General features: G+C 36.8%; 5 protein-coding genes and 1 long non-coding RNA gene across 14 annotated transcripts; 4 read left to right on the forward strand and 2 right to left on the reverse strand.

The window, feature by feature from the left end:
* Positions 1–1,149: 1,149 nt before the first annotated feature.
* LOC111796225 (ER lumen protein-retaining receptor) lies at positions 1,150–4,601 on the forward strand. The gene is made up of 6 exons (XM_023678982.1): positions 1,150–1,482; positions 2,031–2,296; positions 2,434–2,549; positions 3,263–3,336; positions 4,106–4,169; positions 4,267–4,601. Exons 1-6 carry the CDS (start codon positions 1,392–1,394, stop codon positions 4,301–4,303), a joined length of 648 nt encoding a protein of 215 aa, XP_023534750.1. The 5' UTR covers positions 1,150–1,391; the 3' UTR covers positions 4,304–4,601.
* Positions 4,602–4,876: 275 nt separating this feature from the next.
* LOC111794371 lies at positions 4,877–7,256 on the reverse strand. The gene is made up of 2 exons (XM_023676341.1): positions 6,541–7,256; positions 4,877–5,445 (listed from the first exon to the last, which is right to left on the reverse strand). Exons 1-2 carry the CDS (start codon positions 6,824–6,826, stop codon positions 5,072–5,074), a joined length of 660 nt encoding a protein of 219 aa, XP_023532109.1. The 5' UTR covers positions 6,827–7,256; the 3' UTR covers positions 4,877–5,071.
* A 572-nt stretch (positions 7,257–7,828) lies between these two features.
* Positions 7,829–10,353, forward strand: LOC111794709. The gene is made up of 3 exons (XR_002815127.1): positions 7,829–8,144; positions 9,747–9,929; positions 10,034–10,353. It is a non-coding gene; the product is annotated as an uncharacterized LOC111794709 (long non-coding RNA).
* A 712-nt stretch (positions 10,354–11,065) lies between these two features.
* On the forward strand, positions 11,066–15,068 carry LOC111795422 (E3 ubiquitin-protein ligase RNF4-like). Of its 6 annotated transcripts, XM_023677840.1 has the most exons (6): positions 11,081–11,342; positions 12,048–12,307; positions 12,429–12,483; positions 13,680–13,795; positions 14,040–14,264; positions 14,791–15,068. In XM_023677840.1, the coding sequence occupies exons 2-5, from the start codon at positions 12,071–12,073 to the stop codon at positions 14,253–14,255; spliced, it is 624 nt and encodes a 207-aa protein (XP_023533608.1). In that variant the 5' UTR covers positions 11,081–11,342; positions 12,048–12,070; the 3' UTR covers positions 14,256–14,264; positions 14,791–15,068. The 6 variants fall into 6 exon arrangements, with proteins under 6 accessions (XP_023533610.1, XP_023533608.1, XP_023533609.1 ...); XM_023677842.1 differs by lacking the exon at positions 14,791–15,068 and having other exon boundaries at positions 11,066–11,342; positions 12,045–12,307; positions 14,040–14,613; XM_023677841.1 differs by lacking the exon at positions 14,791–15,068 and having other exon boundaries at positions 12,017–12,307; positions 14,040–14,613.
* A 3,028-nt stretch (positions 15,069–18,096) lies between these two features.
* Positions 18,097–21,001, forward strand: LOC111795798 (FHA domain-containing protein FHA2-like). Its single transcript, XM_023678384.1, has 4 exons — positions 18,097–18,254; positions 18,438–19,246; positions 20,265–20,425; positions 20,623–21,001. The coding sequence occupies exons 2-4, from the start codon at positions 18,601–18,603 to the stop codon at positions 20,830–20,832; spliced, it is 1,017 nt and encodes a 338-aa protein (XP_023534152.1). The 5' UTR covers positions 18,097–18,254; positions 18,438–18,600; the 3' UTR covers positions 20,833–21,001.
* On the reverse strand, positions 20,968–24,740 carry LOC111795799 (ethylene-responsive transcription factor-like protein At4g13040). Of its 4 annotated transcripts, none has more exons than XM_023678388.1 (7): positions 24,463–24,740; positions 22,695–22,799; positions 22,482–22,600; positions 22,271–22,355; positions 22,023–22,200; positions 21,401–21,522; positions 20,968–21,324 (listed from the first exon to the last, which is right to left on the reverse strand). In XM_023678388.1, exons 2-7 carry the CDS (start codon positions 22,735–22,737, stop codon positions 21,188–21,190), a joined length of 684 nt encoding a protein of 227 aa, XP_023534156.1. In that variant the 5' UTR covers positions 22,738–22,799; positions 24,463–24,740; the 3' UTR covers positions 20,968–21,187. The 4 variants fall into 4 exon arrangements, with proteins under 4 accessions (XP_023534156.1, XP_023534153.1, XP_023534155.1 ...); XM_023678385.1 differs by having other exon boundaries at positions 22,479–22,600; XM_023678387.1 differs by having other exon boundaries at positions 22,479–22,600; positions 24,585–24,734.
* Between the last annotated feature and the right edge of the window lie 565 nt (positions 24,741–25,305).

Here is a 25,305-nt window from a genome sequence, read left to right on the forward strand (position 1 = left end):
GATTGGAGAGAGTGTTTTAAAATGGTGAGGTTGATGACTATATATTTTATTCTAATAAATATAAATAAATGTAAAAAAAAAAATAAGTGGGCAATGGCTTTGACACGTGTACGGTGGGATGGGGAAGGCTAAGAATTGAACAGTATCACGCGCACATTGAATTGAGTCGTTGGGGCATTAAAGTCCTCGGCCAATTGGAATCCGGTAAGGGAAAAGTAAATAATTTTTTTATTTATTTCCGAGTGATATTTATTAAATCCCATAAAAATTTATTGGGCTTTATTATTGGGCCTAGTTATTTGGGCTTGGGCTTTGTTTGTTTTGGACCCACTCCTTTGAACTTTGAATTTAGCCCAAGTTGACTAAACTGAATCTAATTATGGTTAGAGTCAAATACTGTTTATAATTTAAGATTGGTCAACTTTTATTTCGAATTAAATTTGGGATGCATATTAATTTATATTTGTCGTTAATCTAAAAATAATGACGTGTTAATTCTAATTTTCAAGAAATTATAAGGGATTATCTAATAAAATAAAATAAAAAATTGTACGTTTGGAATAATAAACAAAATTCTCAAGTGACTAAGTTTAAGGGTATAATGGTAATAAATATAATTTTTTATGAATAATTATGTCATTTTTCTATAAAAAAAAAAGTATATTGAAAAATAACTTTATACTAATTAAAAGTGTCTAGTTAATTTCCGGGCTACCCTTTCCTTTTTGAATAGAGAACGAAGGAGAGGGTGAAAATTTGTTTTTTTGTTTCATTAGTTAAACGGGTCGGGGACGAGAATTAATTCATCGTCCTTACCTCTAACTATAAGTAAATAAATATATATTGAACATTATATTAAAAAATAAAATTATATATATAAAAAGATGGGAAAAAAATTACTGGAAACCCGATCCATGAATTCTTTGAAAAATTGTTGCTTTCTCGGAGTAAAAATAAATTGGTAATTTTACGAGAATATGGATTGAAATAAGAGGTGGAGATCGAGACGAGGATGCGTGTTTGCCTCGTAGATATCTATAACAAATTTTTACCCTTATAATTTCACAAAGCTATTTTTGCAAAACAAAGGACAAAAATACAAATTTGAAAGCTATTTTTCAAAAGTATATTTATATAAACGCCATTTTCCGAATCCACCGCATACGGTAATGTTAATTTTGCGGTAAAAAGATAGATAAGAACCAACTCGATGCGTCGTGGGGAAAGGGGGTAACAACCGAAAACGGCAATCGGGAAGCTTCTCTGCTCCATTTTTTCCGACTTCTGAGGTTGCGGTTTCATCAATCTCAGCCCAGAAGGATTCTATTCAGAGCTCAGATTTTGAGATCGGCTTCCTATTCGCTTCATCAGACGAGATCTAATCCAAAAAGATGAATATCTTTCGATTAGCGGGTGATATGACTCACCTGGCTAGCGTTCTCGTCTTGCTCCTCAAGATCCACACCATCAAATCTTGTGCCGGTATGGATTTTACGCCCCTCGCGCCATTTTTCTGATGGAATTTTAGTCTTACCGTGTTATCTTTTGAAATCGTGGCCTTAAGACCGATTTTTGTTTTGTCTTCGTTGTTTTTTGTATCATTGTATTTGTACGCATTGGAGCTCGTGGATTGGATGTTTTGAGTATTTTGGATTTATGTTTTTGAAAAGATTTGTTCCACTTTGATGCATTGCATTGTTCGTTCTGGAGTAGAAACGTGTGAGAATGACCTAAAATTTGCAAAAGTGAAGTTTTTGCGTATTGTGATTATAGTCATAACATATTAATCATACACTGCAGATAGGTAAAGGCAATGAAGGTTTGGACCAAACAAACAATGTGGAATTTCTGTTGTGTTAGCATTTTGTCAGATTTGTTAAGGATATTGAAATCTCAATGAATTAGAGGCCATTTGTTCCTTTTGGTTTCGAGACATGGTCTTTAACATGTACTATCTTATATGCTCTTCATTGGGCAGGTTTTTTGGCTGCAATTTCTTCGATGTAATTAATATGATTCACTTGATGCAGGCGTTTCTTTGAAGACTCAAGAGCTTTATGCAATTGTTTTTACAACCCGCTACTTGGATATCTTTACGGACTTCATATCTCTATATAATACGGTCATGAAGTTAATATTCTTGGGGAGTTCATATTCGATTGTTTGGTATATTAGACGTCACAAGATCGTTCGTCGGTCGTATGACAAGAGCCAAGATACTTTCCGCCATATTTTCCTAATCTTACCTTGCGTTGTCTTGGCCCTACTTATCAATGAAAAGCTTACTTTCAAGGAGGTTAGCTCTTTCTTCTGATTTGATTTTCATTGAAACTAAGAAAAAATGCAAAAGAAAGCAAGTCATAGTCATTTTTGAACTTTTGATTAAGGAATTGTTGCATTTCTTTCCTATATTGAACTCAATAAATGGCACAGGTCATGTGGACATTTTCTTTGTACCTGGAAGCTGTTGCCATCCTCCCCCAGCTCGTACTTCTACAACGAACAAAGAATATTGACAATTTGACTGGCCAATATGTGTTTCTTCTTGGGTATGATTTGACCACCAATAGCATTTAATTAGTACCATTGATGTGATAGTTCTTGAATCCACTGCTTAGTTTCCATCTGTTCTTATGTTGGCTATTTTCCTGTTTTTATATGTGTACCTCTTGTCTAGAATCATTACAGTGTGCCTGAATGTCGGCATCTCAATAAGTCTAACATCTATTGTGAGTCCAATCTCACGAATTAGTAATTTCATATTTTTTCCCCATTTTTGGGCATAGAAACTTGAATATTTTAGATAGTGTGCCGTTGAACATCAAGCAATTGGAAAAATAGAAAGTTGTAAGATATCATTGTTTGGAAATGATCTAGTTCTCTAATCAAGGAATTTATGAAGGCTTCTATACTCCTATTTGTATGATAAACTATACACCAGAGTTTGTGGAAAAATTAAGCTGTGCACTGTCTAAGTTGATAGTTTCTAAAGGTGTTGATTGATTCTCAATTGAACAAGAATCCATCTATATTTGCAAAATGGATAAAACTATATTCTTTTGCCTGTATGATGGGTTTGTTCAATTTGGGTTACATTGGAGCCTAACAGAGAAGACTACCTTGTGAAAAGCTTCTTCCTCTTTCATGAACATGTAATAGTCTCTATTAGATCATCTATTATCAACTTCTTTGACTCTGTCATGTCAACCTCAGAACCTTATGAACAAAAATCCTTACTGAATCCTAACTTTTCTTGATGCAGTGCATACCGAGCTTTATACATTATCAACTGGGTCTACCGATACTTCACAGAGCCTCACTTTGTCCACTGGATAAGTAAGTCAGCTCTTTCTTCCCCCCTCCCCAAGCTAATACTGATTCAAGCGTTGATGTAGCATTTAGTTCAATTTTTGGGGACAATATTCTGTTGAACCTTGCGGATGGCATTGTTTAATATGACACTGCTTGGGTGTTTGTTTTCATACTGAATTGTGTTTTGTTTTCCTCTTGAAATTTCATAACATTTTCCAAAGTATGGGTTTTCTTCTGCGCTTATAATTAGAGAAAATGCAGATCCAAGTTAATCTGAAACTGATGCAGCTACCCGTTTAACTACAATTGGCATTCAGTTTAACTTAACTGGAATTTTATTTCTTTGAAACTTCGAATAGAGGTTCCCGATGCTGAAAATTAGGGGAAAAAAGGAATTTTTTTGTTATTTTAACCATAGTTTGATTTGACTTTTGACCACAATTCAGAATTTTCTTCCTTCAAATTCTACACCATACTCATTTTTGTTTTACTTGTTAACTTAGCTTTCAAACAGTTGAATAATAATTTTCCTTGACTTCTTGCTATCCATTATGCTAAAATAGAAATAAAATCAGTTTTGGTTTGATGAGCCTGACATGTCGCAACATGTTTTAGTTGGAATTCATGATGAATATTGTAGTTGAATACCAAGTTGGGCTTTTTTTGTTTATCAAAAAATTTGCGTGGATCATAGCCTTTAAGTTCATGGATATATTATGAAAAGCTGTGGATATGGTGTGACATGTTCACAGAGACCTTGGCTAAGTTCCTAACACACTTTGTGAAATTGCAGCTTGGATTTCCGGGCTCGTGCAGACGCTACTTTATGCGGACTTCTTCTACTATTATTTCCAGAGGTGACATAGATCTTTTGCTCAAAACATTCCTTGATTTGTTTTCTTAGTCATGTTACGATAACTCAAAATATTCCTTTTGCACATCTGATACCTGCAGTTGGAAGAACAACCGAAAGCTCCAATTGCCAGCTTAAGAACTCGAAAGGGATGGAATATATATAAAGGAGAATTAACTTCATTTATGGCATTCAGTTATATTTGTCTGTTCACATTTATCACAAAAAAATCCTGATCTTTCTTGAACCCCCCAACGCATGTTGTTCTCTATGTTTAGACGGTTTTTGAGAGTGCAGGTGCTTTTATTTCTACTAAATTCATAGAGAATACACCGTCTGTAAGCTTGTTTTTGTAAAGATTCTCAATCTCCATCCACGACCACATCTGAGTAATCTTTTGAAATTTTATGATGGCTTCAAGGGGTTTAGATATCCATTTTCGGTGTTATAATGAAATGTTTCTGTTGAACTTTATTCATAATTCGGATTTTTTTTCTTGAAATGGTACTTTATGAAACACAAAATTCAGAGTTTGAACGAGCGATCAGATGACTGGACGATATAAGATTTAGATATCTAACTTCACTTTACACGACCCACAATCCTCGGTGTCTATTGAACCGACAAGGGTCGAGTAATTTGAAAATCCTCTATGAATTTTTATGCTCATTTGAATTGTATTACTGATTGTGTTGAAGAGAAGTAATTCAATGGGAGTAGAAGTAGGAATTTCCATTTAAGAAGACATTGAAAAAGATGGGGAAATTGATGTTCTTAGACTCACAAAAGGTACCTTTGAACAATGACAGTAATCAATAGAATCTCCCAGCTCCCATTTAATCACTCTCCAATCAATGAAACTCATAATCTGTTCCATTTAAGTGACAGATTATCCTGCAAAATTCCTCACTTCTTATACCCTCCTAACGTTTGATTTTGAAGATTTTGGTTGTCTTCGAGCAGTCGATCGTACTCGAGAAGGAGATCTGCAGCTTGTTTCTGGAGAGAAGTAACATGGGCATCTGCAGTTTCAATCCTCTTATCTTTTTCTTCACATTCCTTCTTTAGTTTCTTCATTTTTTCTGATAAACTTGATATTTGTTCTCTCAGTTCCTTTATTTGCTTTGAACATTTCTCCTCTTTTTCTGCTAGCTCTCTCTTCTCCTTTTCTAACTTTTCTACTTCCTCTTTTGATGTTCCGATGTTCTCTCGTAATCCAATAAGCTTTTGAAAATAATGGTGCATGCGATCGATTATGAACCCGAGGAATAAGGTAAAACCTGTAATATAATATTATGACAACCTTCAATTTATTAGACACAAAATCGAAACTAACAGTTAATAGATGATGAGACGATGAAATGAAGTTATGAGGTAATTCATTCATATTGTTTTGGTTTCATCTTTTATCTAGTGGGTCCTAATTTTTATGCATTCTTGGTTTACATTTCATCTTTTATCTAGAGGGTCCTAATTTTTATGCATTCTTGGTTGTTTGTAAACGAGTCTCTCCCTCTCTTCCATAAGATCTTGGAGGGATTAGGTTCGAGCACGAACAGGGTATCAACATCTCGAAAAGATGGTCGAAGGATGTTGAAATGGTACCAATAAAGCCTTGGATCTACAGTTCGGGACGACTCTATGTAACAGCCCAACCCCACCGCTACTAGATAGATATCGTCCTCTTTGGACTTTCCCTTGTGGGCTTCCCCTTAAGGTTTTAAAATGCGTCCACTAGGGAGAGGTTTCCACACCCTTAAAAGGAATGCTTCGTTCCCCTCTCTAACCGATATGGGAATCCACCCCCTTGAATGCCCAGCGTCCTCGTTGGCACACCGCTCAGTGTCTAGCTCTAATACCATTTATAACAGTCCAAACTCACCGCTAGCAAATAGTGTCCTTTTTGGACTTTTCCTTCCGGGTTTTCCCTCAAGGTTTTAAAACATGTCCACTAGGGAGAGGTTTCAACACCCTTAAAAAGGAATGTTTCGTTCCTCTCTCCAACCGATGTGGGATCTCACACTCTATTTGCGAGGAGGCAGCCAGAATGTGTTCTGGATGTAAAAGAGAGAACATTTGGATCGATTTTGGAAGGTTCTTAGCATATTTGTTTGACTCAATACTAAGCTTACTCTAGACATTCAAATTTGGGTCGAGTTTGAATGATTTCTAGATGTTCTACCTCGCAGCCATATCAGAATTCAACAGACAACAATGAAAACTGACTTAAAAGAAAGCTGTTTATCTTCAAACCATAAGTATATAGCAGGCCAGACAATGGAAAACTGACTTAAAAACAAGAACACAGAGACAATAAACCAAACATATGAACCAAAGCAAACAAATCTAAACAGCCAATGAACTGAGAAACATACCAATGAGAGAAGCCTCAAGCAATTGTGTCCTCCAAAGAACCTGATCCATGGGCGACATCGTCCCAAGCTTTGCACCTTTGTTCTGGATCTTAACAATGTTCATAAGACTGGACAAGAGAATGACAGACATAGTAGCAGCAATTGTTCTAACAGTTGCTGGACCCTTCCCCATTTTCAGCTGATCTAAACTCTTAATCACAAACTCTCTGAGTAGCCCAATCTTTACCAGCAACAGAAATGCTACCACTCCCTCAGCAAAAAGAACCAAGAACAATAACTGAATCATCTTCGCTAGATCCACAAAAAAAGAAGAAGAAAAAAAACCCTAAATCCCTCAAAGGGTGTTCGATTTTCGATCTAATAAAGAGCAAATGAAAACAACCTTCCAAACCCCAGATTCATTTCCTATGAAGATGAACATAATGACAATCTATTGAAAACCCATAATCCATTTTTGCTATCTAATTCAAACTGACCGAGCTTGTTCTTCCCTTCGAGCTCAAAAATTCAGAAGGGAGGAGAAAAACAGCTGAAAGAAACTCGAACTTGTTGTAAGAAGTGAAGTAATTGGAAGTAAATTAGTAAAGGAGCTTACACCCAGAAAAGGAGGGAGATGAAAGGGCGCGGATCTGCACAATTTAGCCCAAGTGGGAAGAGGAAAGCGCCTTGTGGAGAAAGCCCATGTCTTACTTTTGGAGTATTTGGTGAAAAGGATTAGTGGGTTTTGGCTTTAGGTCTTGGCTTTGAAGTGGGTATCATTTTTTTTTGCTCACAATGAAAAGGAATTGGGAGAAAAAGAAAAAGCAAAAAATGGGTATTAGTTTATTCGAGGAAGAGGACACTCGAGAGGCGTAAAACGAGGTCATTTCATTCATTACAGACTCAGTAAGCTCGTTTAGTCACACACAATACCCATTCGTGTATGTTCGATCGTTTGCGACTCTATCCGACTTGCCTCTACACTAAACCAAGTATCCAACTTGACCTTGCCTTAATGTACCTAAACGAGAGGCATGACGTCAACTCTTTGCCACTGTTGGACACTATGGCCTAAGCGAGCTATTTTGTGCAACATATGAGTGTCACAGTGAAATACTAGTCTCATAATTAACTCATACCTCCACATTCTCCGTCTTAATTGAGAATTTTGTTCCGGTTCTCACAGGTTTGAAATAAATAGAGATATCTATAATCGAGTTGATCTATGGTTCGATTCCCGCTAAGAACATTTTGGTGAATGATTTTCTTAAAAATAAATAGGAAATTTTGGAGGGATAGAGATTTTCAGCCACGTGTAATCTCTGTGGGAGAGGGTAGAGGAGACGAAGACTTCTACAGTTGCTACTGCTCTGGTCTTTTTTTCATTTTCTGCTTTATTTATTAACAATGGAGGTTCCTTCATCACGAAGCCAATTCTCTCTCTCTTTCTCTCTCTAAACTCATCGCTTCCGTATGTTCCTCTTCTTCCTCGGATTCCGGTGATCCTCTTCGCCGTGATTTCTCGTCGGAACTCGAGTCTGCTCGTAGTCCGGCAGTTTTTTCCCATTTCGAAGTAGTTCCCGCCGCCGCGCGCGTCTGACCCCGGTGGATAAACCACCATGGCTGTAAGCTTCCATTTCTCTTCTTTTGTTTATTTGAATGTTTCAGTGTGCGTTTTCTTTGTTATGTTCTGTTTGGCTGCTTGGAAAATATCATGGTTAGTGTGAAAACAGAGAATGAGAATTCAAAATTTGCTTTCCGACTGGAATTAAACGAGTTGCGTTTTCTCATTTCATTTGCCCTAAAGTGATGTGAGAGATCTAAATCAAATTTCAGGCTCTGTTGAATGGCGATGGAAATCGAGAAACGGTTATTGGAACCGAATAGTTTTTGAGGATTGAATCAATTTGGAGAACTGTTCAAAAGCTTTCTAGATGTTATTTAGTCTGAGCGATTTAAAAATGGTTTTCACTTTCATCGTTTTCATACGGACGAAATTATTGCTAGTTTTCAATGCTTTTTGCTTCTGTTTGTTCATATGCTAGTGGTGGGTGCCACTTTTTCTTGTAGAAATGTTCAATCACGAGCATCTGATTCACACTCAGAATTAAATTAATACTACTTTTGCCATTCTACTTAATCATTATAAGAAAGATGCATACATCCTTCCATATAAAACAATATCCTTGTACAGATGATAAACAAGTTGAGCGAGCTTATTTAGAATACATGTGGGGCTTTATTTTATTTTATTGAGCTCCCTTTTTGAGTATAGGGACATTCAAGTATTCTCTCAAACAATCATCTGTTCATTAATTCTTTCTAATTCTGCTTTATATTTTGAACTTTATGGAAAAGGTCTAGTCTCTGAATATGTGATTTTTGTCGAATTCTTAACAAATTCCTATAAACCAAGCTCTATTCTCCATCTTCTCAATGGCGTTTAAGTTTTTACATTGCCCATAACTTAGGGAAACACTAAAAAATCTCTGTTTCCTTTTTTGTTTTCATTTCACATTTGTTGTTTTATGATTGGACTCTTTATAATAGCTGTTTTGACATTTTGGTTCAAATTGCTAGATAGCGTAGATCCCATGAAGGCAAAGGAAAATCTGTTTGGATTAACATTATGCATTTCATCTCTAGCCTTAGGCACTAATTATGGATGGAATTCTTTTGAGTGCCCCCCACTTTTTCAAACAAATGAGCAATTTTCCAAACTTGTGAGGGAATGGAAACCTTCTTGTTTTTGCTGAAATTGTCAAAGTTGCCGTCTGTTCTTTTGGGATCAGTTGGTAAATATGGATATGGATATGGATGATATTGATTCTTATTCAAAGACTTATATTTGTGGTGCATCTTTTAGGTCAATTGTAGGTAATGATCATATATGGTTCATACATTAGAGCTATCTCAAGCACGTAGAAGTGAGGATTTAAAATCTTGAACATTTTGGTTGATAGTATAGGTGAGATCCCACGTTGGTTGGTTGGTTGGTTGGTTGGGGAGGAGGGTGAAACATTTTTTTATAAGAGTGTGGAAACCTCTCCCTACCAGATGCGTTTTAGAAACCTTGAGGAAAAATGACAATATGTTCTAGCGGTGGACTTGGGCTATTAGAGCATATGTCTGAACTAGAACTAGATGAATTAATGTTCAAATTGACATAGCTATATTTCTTTGTTCATAATCGATACGGAACTGAAATGGTTGCAAACTAACCAAAGGACAAAGAAGTTGCGGTTCCAAAATTTGGTGAATGGAACGACAGGGACGCCACACCACCAGACAACTACACAGCTATTTTCACCAAGGTGCGGGAAGAGAGACAAGACCAGGGAGCAAGGACGCCGACGCTGCCACAGAACAGTAACATCCCAGATAACCAAAATGATGAACAAAATCAGAAGGTAATTGAAGAACTCTCTTCCATTTCTCAGCCAACCACGTGAGATTACTGAGATTTGATAATGCAAATGTCTTACATTCTTCTGTTCTTCCTCAAAATTTTCAGAAATGCTGTTGTTTTCCATGGCCAAGCAAATGATATTGTTCTTTGCATTTTCCACGTGAGATTACTTAGATTGCATGAACATGTGAGAATAATGTAGATTATTTCATGGATCTGGCTGCAGCTCACCTCCTTCAATGCCATCTGATTGAAAGTATTTGTCTGTGGCCATAGTTGTAAGCAAAGACAAAATTTGATTGTGTTGTTTGGGGTTTACAATTTTTTCTTATTTCGAGATTCATCTGTTGGATATCTATTCTTCATTTTAAACTGTACTGTGATTTTGGTGTTGTGTTCTTATTTAATGTTGTAATGTGTTCTTATTTAGTTACTATAATTTTAGAAAATTACAATTGTAAGTGATATTATTTTGTTAAGTATTTCAAAACATTTTTATTTTAAATTGAAGGTTTGTAGTTCTATGACGAAGAAATGCCTATTTGCCCACCATAATAGGACTCGTGTGGATTCGACCCCAATAGGGCAACAAATAGGGGAAGGAGTAGGAGAAAATCGTCTTTGTTAGCTTAACGGGTTGGTATTATAATCACCATCGTTGTCTTTGATCGAGCAAAATCTACATTTTGAAAACAATTTTCTCGTATATGTCTCATTCTTTCAAAATTAAATAAGAATATTGACAAGGAATAAAAAATACATGGTTGAGACAGAAATCTATTTTAAACCATGTGTACCTCTCTATGCCTTACACGATAAATTTGTTTTAAATTGACGTTATGACCGTGGACACGTTTTATATTTTGAAAAACTTTAGTTAACCACTTAATGATTGAATTGAGATTCGAAATATAAATATTATTTAATAACTATTAAATACAAATTCAAAATAAAAATAATTTAAATAAAATTTCTCAGGAACAAAAAACCACAAACTATATTCGCCGGAAAACGATCCGTCCAATGATTGGAAGGGGTTTTCAGATTTTCAAAAGCAAAACGGAGTTGGTGACGTAGGCACGTGCGAATCAAACTTACACGTGTAAACCAACGATTGGTCTTCAGAAGAAGACGTGGCGTGTTTCGGCCTCGGGGCTCTCCTTCGCAGAGTCCCTCAGTCTCGCAAGAACCCTGAAAGTTCCCCATTCTCCATTCCCCAATCCCCTTTATAATGGCTGTTTCGCTTTCCCTTTAATTTTTCCTTCCATCTCTCAACCCTTAGAACCCTAAAACTGATCATCCACACCCAAACTCATCCATCTAATCTAATCTAGTTTATCTATCTACCGCCAACGGATTTCAATATATATCTTATAATCTCTCGCCTTATATCTTCATCAATCGCTTATTTGAGGTATATCATCTTGAAATTGGACGGATTTTGTTTTCTGGTATTTTAATTTATTGTGTTTTCTTTTTTTCTATTTAATTTGTTTTTGTGAATGCTTTGATCCACGTGGGTTTGAAGACTCGATGATTTGGTTTAGGATCGTGTATGTTTGTGTAGTTCGGAAAAACTATCTGGTGGAGTTTAGAAAGAGATTTTGACGTTCGGTTATGAATTTTGTGGTTTATTATAAATCTTATGATTGATCCGAGGGCATGATGTATTTGAATCGGGGTGTTAGAATTGATTAGGAGGTTTGCTGCCACATTAGAGCATGTTTGGAGTAAAGCGTTTTTGTTGATTGTTGAAGATTTTTTCGTTGTCTTGGTTTCTGAGTTGCAAACTTACAAGGATTTGTTTCTTGTGTATTTTGCCCTCTGTGAATCTCCTGGTGGTTATTGCATGGACTTCACATCTATGGGCTGGTTGTTGGGAGTAAGTGTGATCGATAGTGATACCAAGTTTTTTATTTGTGTACCATGTTAGTGAATGATAACCGATGTTTTTTTTAGTGTTTTCTTGTTAACGATCTTGTATTTGAATGGTGGGTGTTGTGGTATTGGCTTTGTTGGAAGCTATCAGTTTCTATCTCAAAATTTCCTCTGTTCACTTTATCTGACATAAGTCGGGCTCTTATTAAGATTTTCAATATATTGAGGGCATGCATAGCAGGCTGTTGAGGAGCTCCAAGATTGATGAGTACTCAGGCAATGAGGGGGGGACATACCACAAGAGGTTATCATCGTAGGAAATCATTGGACTTGGACCTCAACATCATGCCACCAACCGAGAACCGAGATCAAGGGGAGGCATCTCAATTGGTGTTTCAGGAAGCACAAGTTAATCAACAACAGTCCGTACAACCTGCAATGATTGATGTTGAGGCCATTGATGATGATGTTATTGAATCATCCGCCACAGCATTTGCTGAAGTATGCTTCTTCTGGCTTCACTTTATTGTTTAATACTTATGATGCTTCTATCCATATTATATTATTGTTCCATTGATCGACTCTGATCTGTATTTCATGAATTCGATTGATTATCTATCAGGCTAAAAATAAATCCAGACGGAATGCTAGGAAGATTATAGTTGATGTGGATGCAGGTATAGTTATTTCAGCTGGTGGAGGACTATAGTTAGTTTTTTTGCTCTACTTTTTCTCCTTTATTAATTGGTGAAGAAATCTGTCTATTTTAAAGTTTTCTCCCTTGCAATACAATTTTATTTATTTTCATTTTATTCTTTACTTAGTTTTTATAAATTTCAAGGTATGTAGTGTGCTGCATGTTCATTATCAATATGAAAGGTAACTTAGAAATTTGATGTATTAGAATATTGAACATTAGTATAATAATTAGGAAAGTAGTTCATTGGGTTTGATGTTCTCAGAAGCAGCAATTAAAACAGCCTTTAGATTTGGTGATTCCTATTCTCAAACATATCTGCAATACAATGATCTTAACTTAGACTATTTAAGGACTTGGACATCTTGAAACATTAAATACTTAGGAGCAAGAATATGTGAGGGCACAAAAACCTGTTCATTATTGAGATTTCTTCTAAAAATTAGTATCGATTACTAGTTAGAGCCATCCTAGCACTGATTTTTGGAATACCTTGCACTCCTGGCTAGAGCATGCAAGTAAGAGAAATGAATAGAAGAGAGATTTATAATCGATTCTCATTCATCCCTCCAAAATACACCATTACACCAAATTACCAATGCCCAGCTAATGATCATGATAGTTTTTATTTTAGCTTGGTGATTTGTAACACGGTCTACTATTGCTTGTCTTGATTTTCTATTAGTAAGCCACCATAATTCCGCCATTGCATATTCCTTTTGATATGACATGACTTTATGCGGCATGACATCATTTTCAATACGTACCCTCATAGCAGTTTAGTTAATAAGCTGTTGTGACCTTTAGCTAGCTTCTCTATTATTTGTATTTATGGTTGTATCATCTATGGACGGGTNATATTATCTTTTTCGAACTTTTTATCTCGATCTCCTTGAATTTATTTAATACGTGTTTGCTAGAGAGAAGTTTTTATTCCTAAAGGAAAAAAAGAATAAAAAGAAATTCAGAAAAGGTTGATTTAAAAGAAAAAGGATCCAATGCAATTGAAGAGACAGAAGCAGAGCAGCAACCGAACCAGACCAGACCAGACCAGACCAGACCAACTTGGGTTCCAGCCTTTTTTTTTTTTTCTTTTGTTTTTCTGACAGCTAATGGTCCCCACACACACACACACACACACCACTTGTTGTGATGCTCATCCTCTAATTGTTGCAGAAGAGTGGAGCCGGGTGTCAAATAATAACCGCATCAAGCGTAAGAGAGACGTGTCAAATCAACAAACTCTAAATTCCGTTTTATTGATCAATTTGGAAGGCAGCAATAGCTTTATGGTACTGGGACGATTTAATCTTTTGTTGTTACTCATATTTTTGTGCACTATTGCTCATCCTCTAATTGTTTGGCAGGGACTTTCTCATCCTTGTTCTTTAGGCTGTCCTATTTCTTTTGTTTATAATACAGCCTTCTTTTTCTTAAATCTTATAATAAAAATAATAATAATTAGAGTGGTGAAAATGGGATCAATTCTCTAGTGCTTAATCTTTAGCCAACTTGGGATTTCTGTCTTATTGGCAGAAAGAGAAGCCTGCTCCACCGAAGGAGCCCAAATTCAGTTGTCCAATATGCATGGGTCCGTTAGTAGAAGAAACGTCAACAAGGTGTGGTCATATTTTCTGCAAGTCATGTATCAGGGCTGCAATAGCCGTCCAGAGCAAATGCCCGTCCTGTAGGAAGAGAGTAACTGCCAAAGAACTCATCAGAGTGTTCCTTCCTGGGACGAGGTTGGAGTGAGGCTTACATGTAAGTAGCTTAATTGGCTTGCTACTTTATGCTTTTGTTCTCATGGATCAAAAGGGTTGCATATTCCTTATTTTCAATTTGCATTTTGGTTATTGGCCTAGTCCTGAGATTTCTTTCATAAATAACCGTGTTTCGTTGGTTAGGAGTGAGATTCTTTTATTTGTATTATAACTTGTGGTTTAGGATTGTTGTAATGGGATGTGTTTGATTAAAGGGACATTTGAATTAGCTGTATTTATGAAAAGTTTGAATATAGAGTACTTCAGAAAGTGGGTTTTGTATATAAGGGAGGTATATTATGAAATAAATCCTTCGAGCTTAGTTTTTCTATGCTTTCTTTTGTTCTTTAGTTTTATTCTCCATGGAAATAAAAGCTCAATTTCAAATCCTTCATAATGATTGTTAAGAATCACCACGCTCTTAGGACGACATGATGAATTGGAAACATAATGTCGATGGCCGAGTGCAATCATCTGAACTTTGTATTCTAAATTGGTCTTTCAGTATGGTAAATTACATCGTGCAGGTATTCTTTTTAATAACTTCGAAGGAAAATCGTCGAAAGTTTTCTTGTAAGTAAGAAAAACTAATTTTTAGGTGGAAATCTCTGGTGCATTCTGCGGATGGCTGCTGCAGCTTGATGATCTCTGAGCTGCTACAATAGCAGGTAGCAGGAAAATTTGATTTCCATATTCTTTTGGTCGATACTTTTGGTGGTTTTATGGAGTTGTAAACGAACCCAGACACAAAAACAATAGTATGCAATGAGATTACATAATTAAATCCAGAAAGTTGCTTTTATCATGGTCGACTTCAGGTTTAGACATGCATGTTATTCATATAATTTCATGCATCTAATGTGATCATTTATATATTTGCATCGCTTTGCAGCCTTGTTGCAGTGCTTATTATACTTCTTGTTCTTGAAAGACAGATTTGGGAACATATCATCTCTTGTTTGATTTGTCTGAGTTCCATATGTTCTTGTTTGCTTTTGGATCATGTTGGAGAATGAAGATTTTCATTGAAAATTAGCATAGTTTTAAGGAAGATTTCCATTCCAATACATTGGCCTCACTTGCATACATCTAGTTGAGCACAATCCCATTAGTAAGACCAAGTTATAGTTCATAAACTTTTATTCCTAGAAACCATAAGCAATACTATGCTTATGGGGGGGGATTCAGGGGTACTTCTGGTGGACTCCATACTTTCCGGCCACCTCTTTCTTCGAGTCGAGCGCCTGTTTCTTGTAGGAATTCCCATCGTACGGATGGTCGCCCGCCTCATAGTAGGGAGCTTTGTCACAGTTGCCATATTCATCGCAGTCTCCATCTTTGTATTTGTATTCATCACAGTCACAGTCCTCATTGGATTTGTCACAGTAGCCATATTTGTAGCAATCTCGATCTTTGTATTTGTATCCATCACAGCCATATTCCCCCTTGGGTTTGTACCCCAAATTTTCTTTGAAAACCTGGGGATTCTGAGCTTTTGCTCCCTCAGCAGTCTGCAGAGCCGCCATTGCCATTGCCATTGCAGAGACTGCAAGCAGGATGACTAGAGCCTTACTGATCATCTTCTCTTTCTTCTCTCTGTTTTCTGTTTGAATGAGAATAGTTGGGAAAAGCCTCCAAATTTATAGGCAGCCAAGGGAATTTAGGCATCCTTTTTGAGTATAAAGATTAATGGGTTTCTGCATGGGAATCTTTGTTCTAATGGAAACAAGTTGTTGAGTGGCCCCTTTGGAATTCATTCTACCTTAAATTTTCATGGCCCCTTTGCAATTCATTTGGTTTTTAATTTTTTCATGGCCCATTTTTCTGCTATATTGAGATGGTTTGAGGTTGTTTTGGTTGCAGAGAAATTGCTAAAATCTTAGCAATGACCCATATGAATGCTAAATCGTTAACTTTATCATTTATTTCGATTCTTTTCAAAGTTGTAACGTTACCGTTTACCTTTCATAAACGTTTATTGACACGTCAACTTTTGTCTGAAAATAAATATTTTTATAGATTTTTATTTAGAATTAATTTGTTTTGAAATATTTATGAAAAATTAGAAATGTTATGAATAGCAGAAACTTTTGAAATAAATTAGGATAAGTAGTTTTAGGGGTTTTTTTTTTTTTTTTTTCAACAATAATCTAAAATAGTGTGATGTCGATCTAAAGGATGATGAGAAGCATTTTGCGGGTTATATGCAAAACTCGTTCTGAAGTTGTAAACTTCGAATTCTATTCCAATTTCTCTATAATGGATGTGAGCTTCAAGTATGTCGAACTAGGGTTTGTAGAAGCTTTAAGGTGAGGATTTTGAACGATATTCAAATTCATTCCATCGTTTGCGGAAGCTCATGACTACGGATTTTTATTTAATTGATGTACCAAATGAACAAAATGTGAATTCCGATTCAATCTAGAAGCCAATAATTGTTCTATGGTACTGAGACAATTCACACAAATCAACGTGAAGTTTTATTTTTGCTCAAAGATTTTTCTCGTGTCGTTAGGTCAATCATATAATCATCTTTTCTTGAGATCGCAATTTTTACTCAGCGTAACATCCAATCTTGGCTTATTCTCCCATATCCGCTATGTCTGTGTTTATGATTAAACATCGTGAACAACAAGTAATGTATCTCTCTTGACGACACAAGCCGAGTTTTGTCTGCCTCTTCGAAATGGTGATTTTTGTCCGTTTTTCCCATATGAGTTAAGTTGAGTTGGTTCGTTAGATTATCGGATAATTATGAAATGATTGTCAACATTTCATCCCTTGTTTGATTTGATCCCTTGCTTGATTTGTTTGAATTTCATGATCTCTTGTTGTTGTAATTATTTAACTAAAATAGGATTAGAACAAGATTTTCATTGGCCTCACTTACAATCCCTTAAGCAAGAGACCTACTTATACTTCACCATCTTTTTATTCATACAAACCATAAGCATTACTATTATGGGTACTTCTGGTGGACTCCATACTTTCCGGCCACCTCTTTCCACTCTGTCCCCTGTTTCTCGTCGGAACTCCGATCTTCGTAGGGGGGGTTCCTCACAGTCGCCATATTCACAGCAATCATTGTGTTTGCCTTTGTATTTGCACCACAAATTCTCATTCAACATCTCGGGATTCTGAGCTGTTGCTTCCTTCATGGCCATGCCTCTTCCTCCCTCAATATTTTGCACAACTGCCATTGCTACGACACACACTCCAACCATGACGACTACACCACATAGTGTGAATAGATATGAAAATATTATTACTCAACGAAATAATATAGATTTAAGAATAAGAAATAGAATTGAAATCGAAGGTTCAATCTTCATTCATATTCAAATTTAAGAATCTTCGTTGATATTCAGATTTAAGAATGAGAAATAGAATTGTGATCGACGTTATGAGAGATAGAATTGAGATAGAAGGTTTAATCTTCATTGATATTCAAATTTTAAGAATGAGAAATAGAAGTGAGATGAAGGTGAGAGAAATAGAATTGGGATATAAGGTTAAATAGATAGAAGATACCAACTAATATATAATATAAACTAATTAAATTTTAAAAATAAAATAAAATGAAAATATAAATTAATTAAATTTTAAGAATAAAATAAAATATACTAAATCAAAAGAAAAATATTAACGGAATAAGATATATTTTATAACTAATATATTCTCAAAATATTAACCGATTATTAAAATTTGAAAGTAAAATAAAATATACTAAATTAAAGAAAAATATTAAGTATATATTTTATAATTAATATATTCTCAAAATATTATATAAATATCTTGACCGATTCAAACTAACAATATTCTTGCTCATCTTCTTCTTTTTCATCTTTTGTGTACGGATTATGAACTTGGGAGGCCTTCCAATTTATAATGGAAACAAGTTGTTGAGTGGTCCTTTTGCAGTTCATCGGCTTTAAATTTCTATGGTCCATTCTTCTCTGAAAAGAAATTGATAAATATACAAGGTTAAAAGGTAATATTGTTACATATTTTTGTATCATTTTTTTTTTTTTTTATATAGTTAGTCGAGAATTAATAGCATCCAAATTCACCGATATTCATTTTACTTTGAAATTTAAATGGAATTTGGATCGGTTGAGTTAATTGTTAGAGNTGGCTTTGTTGAGTTTGTTTTTGGTTCTTGTTTTTGTTTTAGAATATTTTGAAGAATTTGTAACCAAGATATTGAAAAGCTGGGTGGGCTGTTTTTATAAATCATGGAGGCAATAGATTCTTCATCGATTTCTTAATTGGGGGAAATTGCATCTCAAATTCTATTGAGATCGTCAATTTTCGATTTCGATTCGAATTTCTGTGCGATGGGCACGACGGGCAGTGATGTTGAAGCAGGGTTTGCGAAGCTTCAGGGCGAGGATTTCGAATACTATATGCAAACCTACTCCATAATCCTCGGCCGGAATTCCAAGAAATCCACCGTTGACGTCGACCTGTCCAGCCTCGGCGGCGGCATGAATATTTCCCGCCACCACGCTCGTATTTTCTACGATTTCACGAGGCGGCGATTTGCCCTAGAAGTGCTCGGAAAAAATGGCTGCCTCGTTGAAGGAGTTCTTCATCTGCCCGGAAACGCGCCGGTCAAGCTCGATTCTCAAGATCTTCTTCAGATTGGGGATAAGGAGTTCTATTTCTTGTTGCCGGTGAGGAATATTTTGGGTGCCTCGGTTGGGGCGAGGAGCCATTTAGGTCATTCCGGATCGGCGGGGGCGGGTCCTGCGGTGACCGGGGCGGTAGTGCCGCCGCATTCGCACTATAATTTTCATTTGGCTGGCTCTGGAGGAGGCGCTGCTGCAGGGACGACGGGGAAGAAAGGGAAAGGACGAGAGTATTATGAGGAGGGATATGAGGACGAGGATGATATTGGGGGAAGTAGCGGCAAGAAGTTCCGGCGGGATGGATATGGAGCTGGTGGTTCTGGTGGAAAAGTAGGATTTTCCGGCGGAATGGGTTAGCATCTTTCTTGTTCTTCGTTTTTGCATTGGTTGCTTGATTACTTTTAGAGGTTTAGAAATAATCTATGTTGAAGTTTCTGATAGTGTCGCTTTGATTTTCATTCTTAGACAATTGAATCCAGAATTGGGTAACTTTTGATCATGGTAGTGTTTACTTATAGTGCCAGATTTTAGTGTATACTGCCCGAAAGTCTGTCGTATTGTGGAGGTTCGTAGTTTCTAACATGGTATCAGAGTAATGTTCTTAACTTAGTCATGCTAATAGAATCCTCAAGTGTCAAATAAAATAGTTGTGGGTCTCGAATGTGTAGTCAAAGGTGCCTCAAGTGTCGAACAAAGGGTGCACTTTGTTCGAGAGCTCCGAGGAAGGAGTCTACCCTCGATTAAGGGGAGACTATTCGAGAGCTCTAGAGAAGGGGTATAGTCAAAGGTGACTCATGTGTCGAACAAAGGGTGTACTTTGTTTGAGGGCTCTAGGGAACGAGTCTAGATTCGATTAAGGGGAGGTTATTCGAGAGCTCTAAAGAAGGAGGTATAGTTAAAGTTGACTCAAGTGTCGAACAAAGGGGGAACTTTGTTCCAAGGCTCCAGGGAAGGAGTCGAGCCTCGGTTAAGGGGAGGTTGTTCGAGAGCTCCAGAGAAGGAGGCCTCAGGGGAGGCTCTATGTATACTTTCTTCGAGGGGAGGATTATTGACAGGAGTAGTCTCACATTAGCTAATTAAGAGGAAGATCATGTAAGTAAGGACCGCTATCTCTATTGGTATGAAACCTTTTGGAGAAACCAAAAGTAAAACCATAAGAGTTTATGCTCGAAGTAGACAATATCATACCTGTAGAGGTTCGTGGTTCCTAACAGTGTTGTGGATCGTAGATCGTGGACGGAGTATATGTGATGTTCATCTTTGTCTATATGTTTTTGTTGTCTCCTTCTCATTCTTGAGTATGGATCTTCTAAATTCTGTATATCTGTATGGCATAGATATTAAGATTTCTCTTGAACCATAATCTACAGTTTCCATGGACAAGAAGTTAGATGGAAGATCAAGAGTTGAACGAGAAGCTGATAATCAGCTCCTCCAGGAGGAAAAGGACGTCGTATCATCGGTAGCTACCGTGCTGTCTGATCTTTGTGGCCCGGGCGAATGGATGCCTATGGAGAAACTCCACTCTGAGGTATGTTTGATTAGGAAGGCTCCTCTTGAATCTTAAGTAAATGAAGGAGAAACTGAACCTATGATAGGCTGTTTATAAGGGTTGCTAGCTTTTGTAAGGCTCGACTTTTCTGTCATTCTCGACTTCTATTGTGGTCGACCTAAAAAGTTATGTTCACATGTGGGAGAACTGATTACTTGATGCTTTATTTGTCGTAGCTGGTCGAGAATTATGGCAGTGTTTGGCACCACAGTCGTGTAAGGAAGTACCTCAAATCAGAGGATCGGCACGGTTCTGAAGCCAAGGATAAACCATGGTATGGCCTGCTTATGTTGTTGAGAAAATACCCAGAACACTTTGTGATTAACACGAGATCCAAGGGCCGAGTAACGCTCGAGTTCGTCTCGCTCGTTTCACTGCTTTCTTAGAGTCGGAAACTAGCTTGGTTTTGTTCTTGCGATCTGGGTGTTTCGACTTGAACACTTATGTAATGAGATAACAAGGAATTGATTCTCAAACTTTGTTGTCGTTCCTGATTTGTGTTCGAACTAGTAGCGATTTGCTGAACTCAATACATGTAAATTATCATTCTTACTATGAATCTAAAGTAGATTTTCACCTGAAAGTACTAAAATTCCTGACTTGTTCATGTCTAAATTCTTGCAAGAACAATGGTTCATGAAATGCCCGAAGGATTTGCCTAAATCACTAAACTGATGTACATCCAATGCTCCAAAATTTCAATGGCCTTTTAATAAAAGAAATCAAAACTGCACATCTCCATCAAAATTTCATGGCAAGTTGTTCAATATCTTCTGGAGCTGAGAGGTCACTGAACTCATCCTGTCTCTTGTTCAAGTCGTCGTTCCCCAGCATAGGAAGTTTAGAGTTCTTTGATTCTGGGCTGACCCTCTTTTGTTCTGGCGAATATGATGATAAATAACTCAGATCATCTTCATATGAACATTAACCAAATTGAAGAAAACAGAGACTTACTTTTATTAGCGATTGCGAGCCGAGTCATTGCTAAAAACTCGTCCCAATTAACCTTTCTCAGTTCTTTCTTCTCCGCCTCTGGGAGCTCGAAGTTGGGTTCCCTTCCACACATGAAAGCAGCTCTAGAATAGCAAAAGACTGATGATCAGCTCCTTGGGTTTTTTTTTTTTTTTTTCACAAAATCCTTTGTAAGCATTAAAATGTTAAAATGCACCAATTTTCTAGTTGTCGGGTGAGATCTCATATCGGTGAAGAGGGGAACGGAGGCGTGGAAACCTCTCTCTAACAGACGCGTTTTAAGATCTTTGGGGGAAAGTCCGAAAGGGAAAACCCAAAGAGAACAATATCTACTAGTGGTGGGTTAAGGCGGTTACAAATGGTATTAGAGCTAAGTTCGTGTGCCAGCAAGGATGCTGGGCCCCCAAGGAAGGTGGATTGTGAAATCCCACATCGGTTGGTGAGGGGAACGAAGGTGCAAAAACTTCGACCTAGCTGACACGTTTTAAAACCTTAAGAGGAAGCTCAGAAAGACAATGGGGCTTGGGTGGTTACATATCTTAGGGACAAAATGCCATTAATATATTCATCAATCAGCTAGAACTTTAGCACTTCAAAATGGTACCTGTCATACAAATGAGCAGCTTCTTCTTGTGATTCAACAGTTCCCAAGTGTATTTGTTTCTTGTCAACCTTAATAGCAGCCTGCCATTTCATGTTCTTGAAATAAACACCTCTCATTAAGAAACATTCTTCTGGAAACTGCTTTCTCCGGTGTCGTTTTCTATGTTTTACGGGCGGTTCTGCAAATAAAAAGCATATGAACAGAAAGATATCACTTCAAAACTCAGTGAAAAATGAAACCAAACACACCTGCAAATGGCTCATCACTTTTCTCCTTTGATGTGTCCAAAACAGATACCCTCGACGATTCGGTCTCTAAATTTGCAACGGGATTCTGAAAAATGCCATATTATCAAGATGAGTATCGAGCATAAATGTACTCGTTATGCACTACAAGACATAAACATGATGTGATTATGCAGTGATTGAAGAAACTGGAAATCAAAATAATACTGACCACCTCTATCTCGTTGAATTCGTTCGAACAGATGGGATGAACACTGATCGAAGAGTGCTCGAGATCTTCAGCAGTCGAATTTTCAGAAAACTTTGAAACTGGAGCATCAAGTGAGCCTTTGCCTACAAAATGAGTATAAGAAGCCTTCTGTGGTTCTGTTATGAATCAAATGAATAGAAATGACATTTTCTCAATGCCATAGCTTCAAGACATTACCAGTGCAAAGTCCGAGGAGTTTACGCCTTCTTAAGCTCACCATAATTAGCTTCGATCGCGTTATCGCTGGTACTATTTGGTTGTATTTCCTGGATCACCTCACATCTAGAGCAGAGAAGTAGAACAAACTCAATCAGGTTCCATGAGAAGAAAAACGACATCTCCAAAACACTGGGACCGACAGACAAACAACAAACTGATCAATAAGGCTCAAAGAACAGAATTGTGGCATCTATCATAATGGGGATAAAGAATGCAAGTTGCTGAGAACAATCAATAAGGAAGACTTGTTTTCACGTTGATTCATACATTTAAGAGCACTCAAATCAAATGGAAATCAAATGGATGAGAACATATGTAGCAGTCCAAGCCCACCGCTAGCAGATATTGTCTGCTTTAGCCCATTACGTATCGTTGTCAGCCTCATGGTTTTAAAACGCGTCTATTAGGGAGAGGTTTCCACACTCTTATACCGAATATTTTATTCCCTTCTCCAACTGATGTAGGATCTCACAATCCATCCTCCTTGGGGCCCAGCATCCTCATTGGCACACCACTCGATGTAAGGCTCTGATACCATTTGTAATAACTCAAGCCCACCGCTTTAGCCCGTTACGTATCACCGTCAGTCTCACAGTTTTAAAACACGTCTGCTAAGGAGAGGTTTCCACACCCTTATAAAGAATGTTTCGTTTCTCTCTCCAATCGATGTAGGATCTCACAATCCACCCTCCTTGGAGGCTAGCGTTCTCACTGGCACACCGCTCGGTGTCCAACTCTGATACCATTTGTAATAGCCCAAGCTCACTGCTTTAGCTCCTTATGTATTGTCATCAGCCTCCCAGTTTTAAAACGCGTTGCTAGGGAGAGGTTTCCACACCCTTATAAGGAATGTTTCGTTCCACTCTCCAACCGATGTAGGATCTCTAGCACACCACTCGGTGTCCGGCTTTGTACCATTTGTAACAGCCCAAGCCCACCGCTTTAGCCCCTTACATATTACCGTCAACCTCACAGTTTCAAAATGCGTTGCTAAGGAGAGGATTCCACACCCTTATAAGGAATGTTTCGTTCTCCTCTCCAACCAATGTAGGATCTCACAACAAAAGTTCTCATATTATCAAAATACAAATCAAAGAGGAAGAAGAAGAAAACATAAACATCTTAGTGAAGTATATTCTTCTTTTGTACCTAAAAAACAGTGTTTAACTTCACTTTCTCTCAACCGAAGCGATCTAAATGAAGTCAAAATGCACAACAGGAGGTACTACACCAAAATTCAAGTATCATTCTATGAATCAATAATCTAAAAGCAGTGCCAACATAAACTATCACCATCCAAAAAGCAGTAAATTGCAGTACAAAACTAGTAGCTATCAGCCAAAAGAACCTTGAATTGAGCAAAAAACCAAACAAATTTGGTGAACTCCATTAGCAAACTTCCCAATCTATTCAAATCAAACGTAGCTCAACTTGTTTAAACTTAAAACTTCAACTCAGAATCTAAACCTATCAAATTCGGTGCTGGAAATTCTCAAACTCATCGCTACAAGTCAACCCAGCCGCCGACAAGAAATTCAGATACCAAATTCCTCAAAACGCCAATCTAAACAAACGCAGCACTAAACAGACGCTAACTCAGAAACCAAAAATCCAAAACAAACAAACAAACAAGTGATCGGCATTCGGATTCCGCCCGTCAACGCCGAATGTCGACGACCGGAGACCAAACAAAACCGATCAAAAAACAGAGAGCCGCCGCTCATACCTGAGGTCGCGGCGGCGGAGGAGGCGTAGAAAAACGATCGAAAAACAAAAGCGGGTTGAGATTACGAGGAGAAAGGATTATACGCAAATTCTGAACTCATGCATCATCTGTTTCTCTACCACCTTTTTGAAATCCCTCGTTTTGTAAATTTGTTCTGTTTGGACTGATGACCCGAACCAGGTGGTGGTCTGCAATGGAGGAAGAGAGAATAAAATTGGTTTTAGAGAGAGAAATACTAATGAGAGAGAAAGAACGTGACTTCTATGCAATTCATCAACAACATTTTCAATCACATTCCCACCTTATAAATGCTCAAAATTTTCCAAAATTGACATATTTTTGCATTAATAAACATTATATGTTCATATTACAAAATAATTATATATAAATTTATTGATTTAGGATTAATACATCTCTAATATCAAATCTCGAACCGAAAATTATCGGTAAATATTTTTATAAATAATTTATATTTCGATTTAAGAGGTAATAAAATCTATGAACTGACATGAAAATCTCGTGAATAAATTAAAACCAGTAAAAATAAGAACAATGTACAAAACGACATATTATAGGTCAAAATTTTATAATCCACGTCAAAGAAAACAATTTATGATGCAATAACACGATATTATTTTTGTCGTAGGTAATCCAGATAGATATCAATTTAAGTAAATATATATATTTAGATAATATTTCGATCTAAAATATATTAATTTAGTTAAAATATTATTAATTTATAGATTAATTGATTAAAACAATTAAAAAAATTATATATATATATATATATATACATACATACATGCATTACATACCTTTTGTTCTAACAAATTACTATATATA

Source organism: Cucurbita pepo, chromosome LG05 (assembly GCF_002806865.2).
Source record: "Cucurbita pepo subsp. pepo cultivar mu-cu-16 chromosome LG05, ASM280686v2, whole genome shotgun sequence".
In the NCBI taxonomy this organism is placed as follows: domain Eukaryota; kingdom Viridiplantae; phylum Streptophyta; class Magnoliopsida; order Cucurbitales; family Cucurbitaceae; genus Cucurbita; species Cucurbita pepo.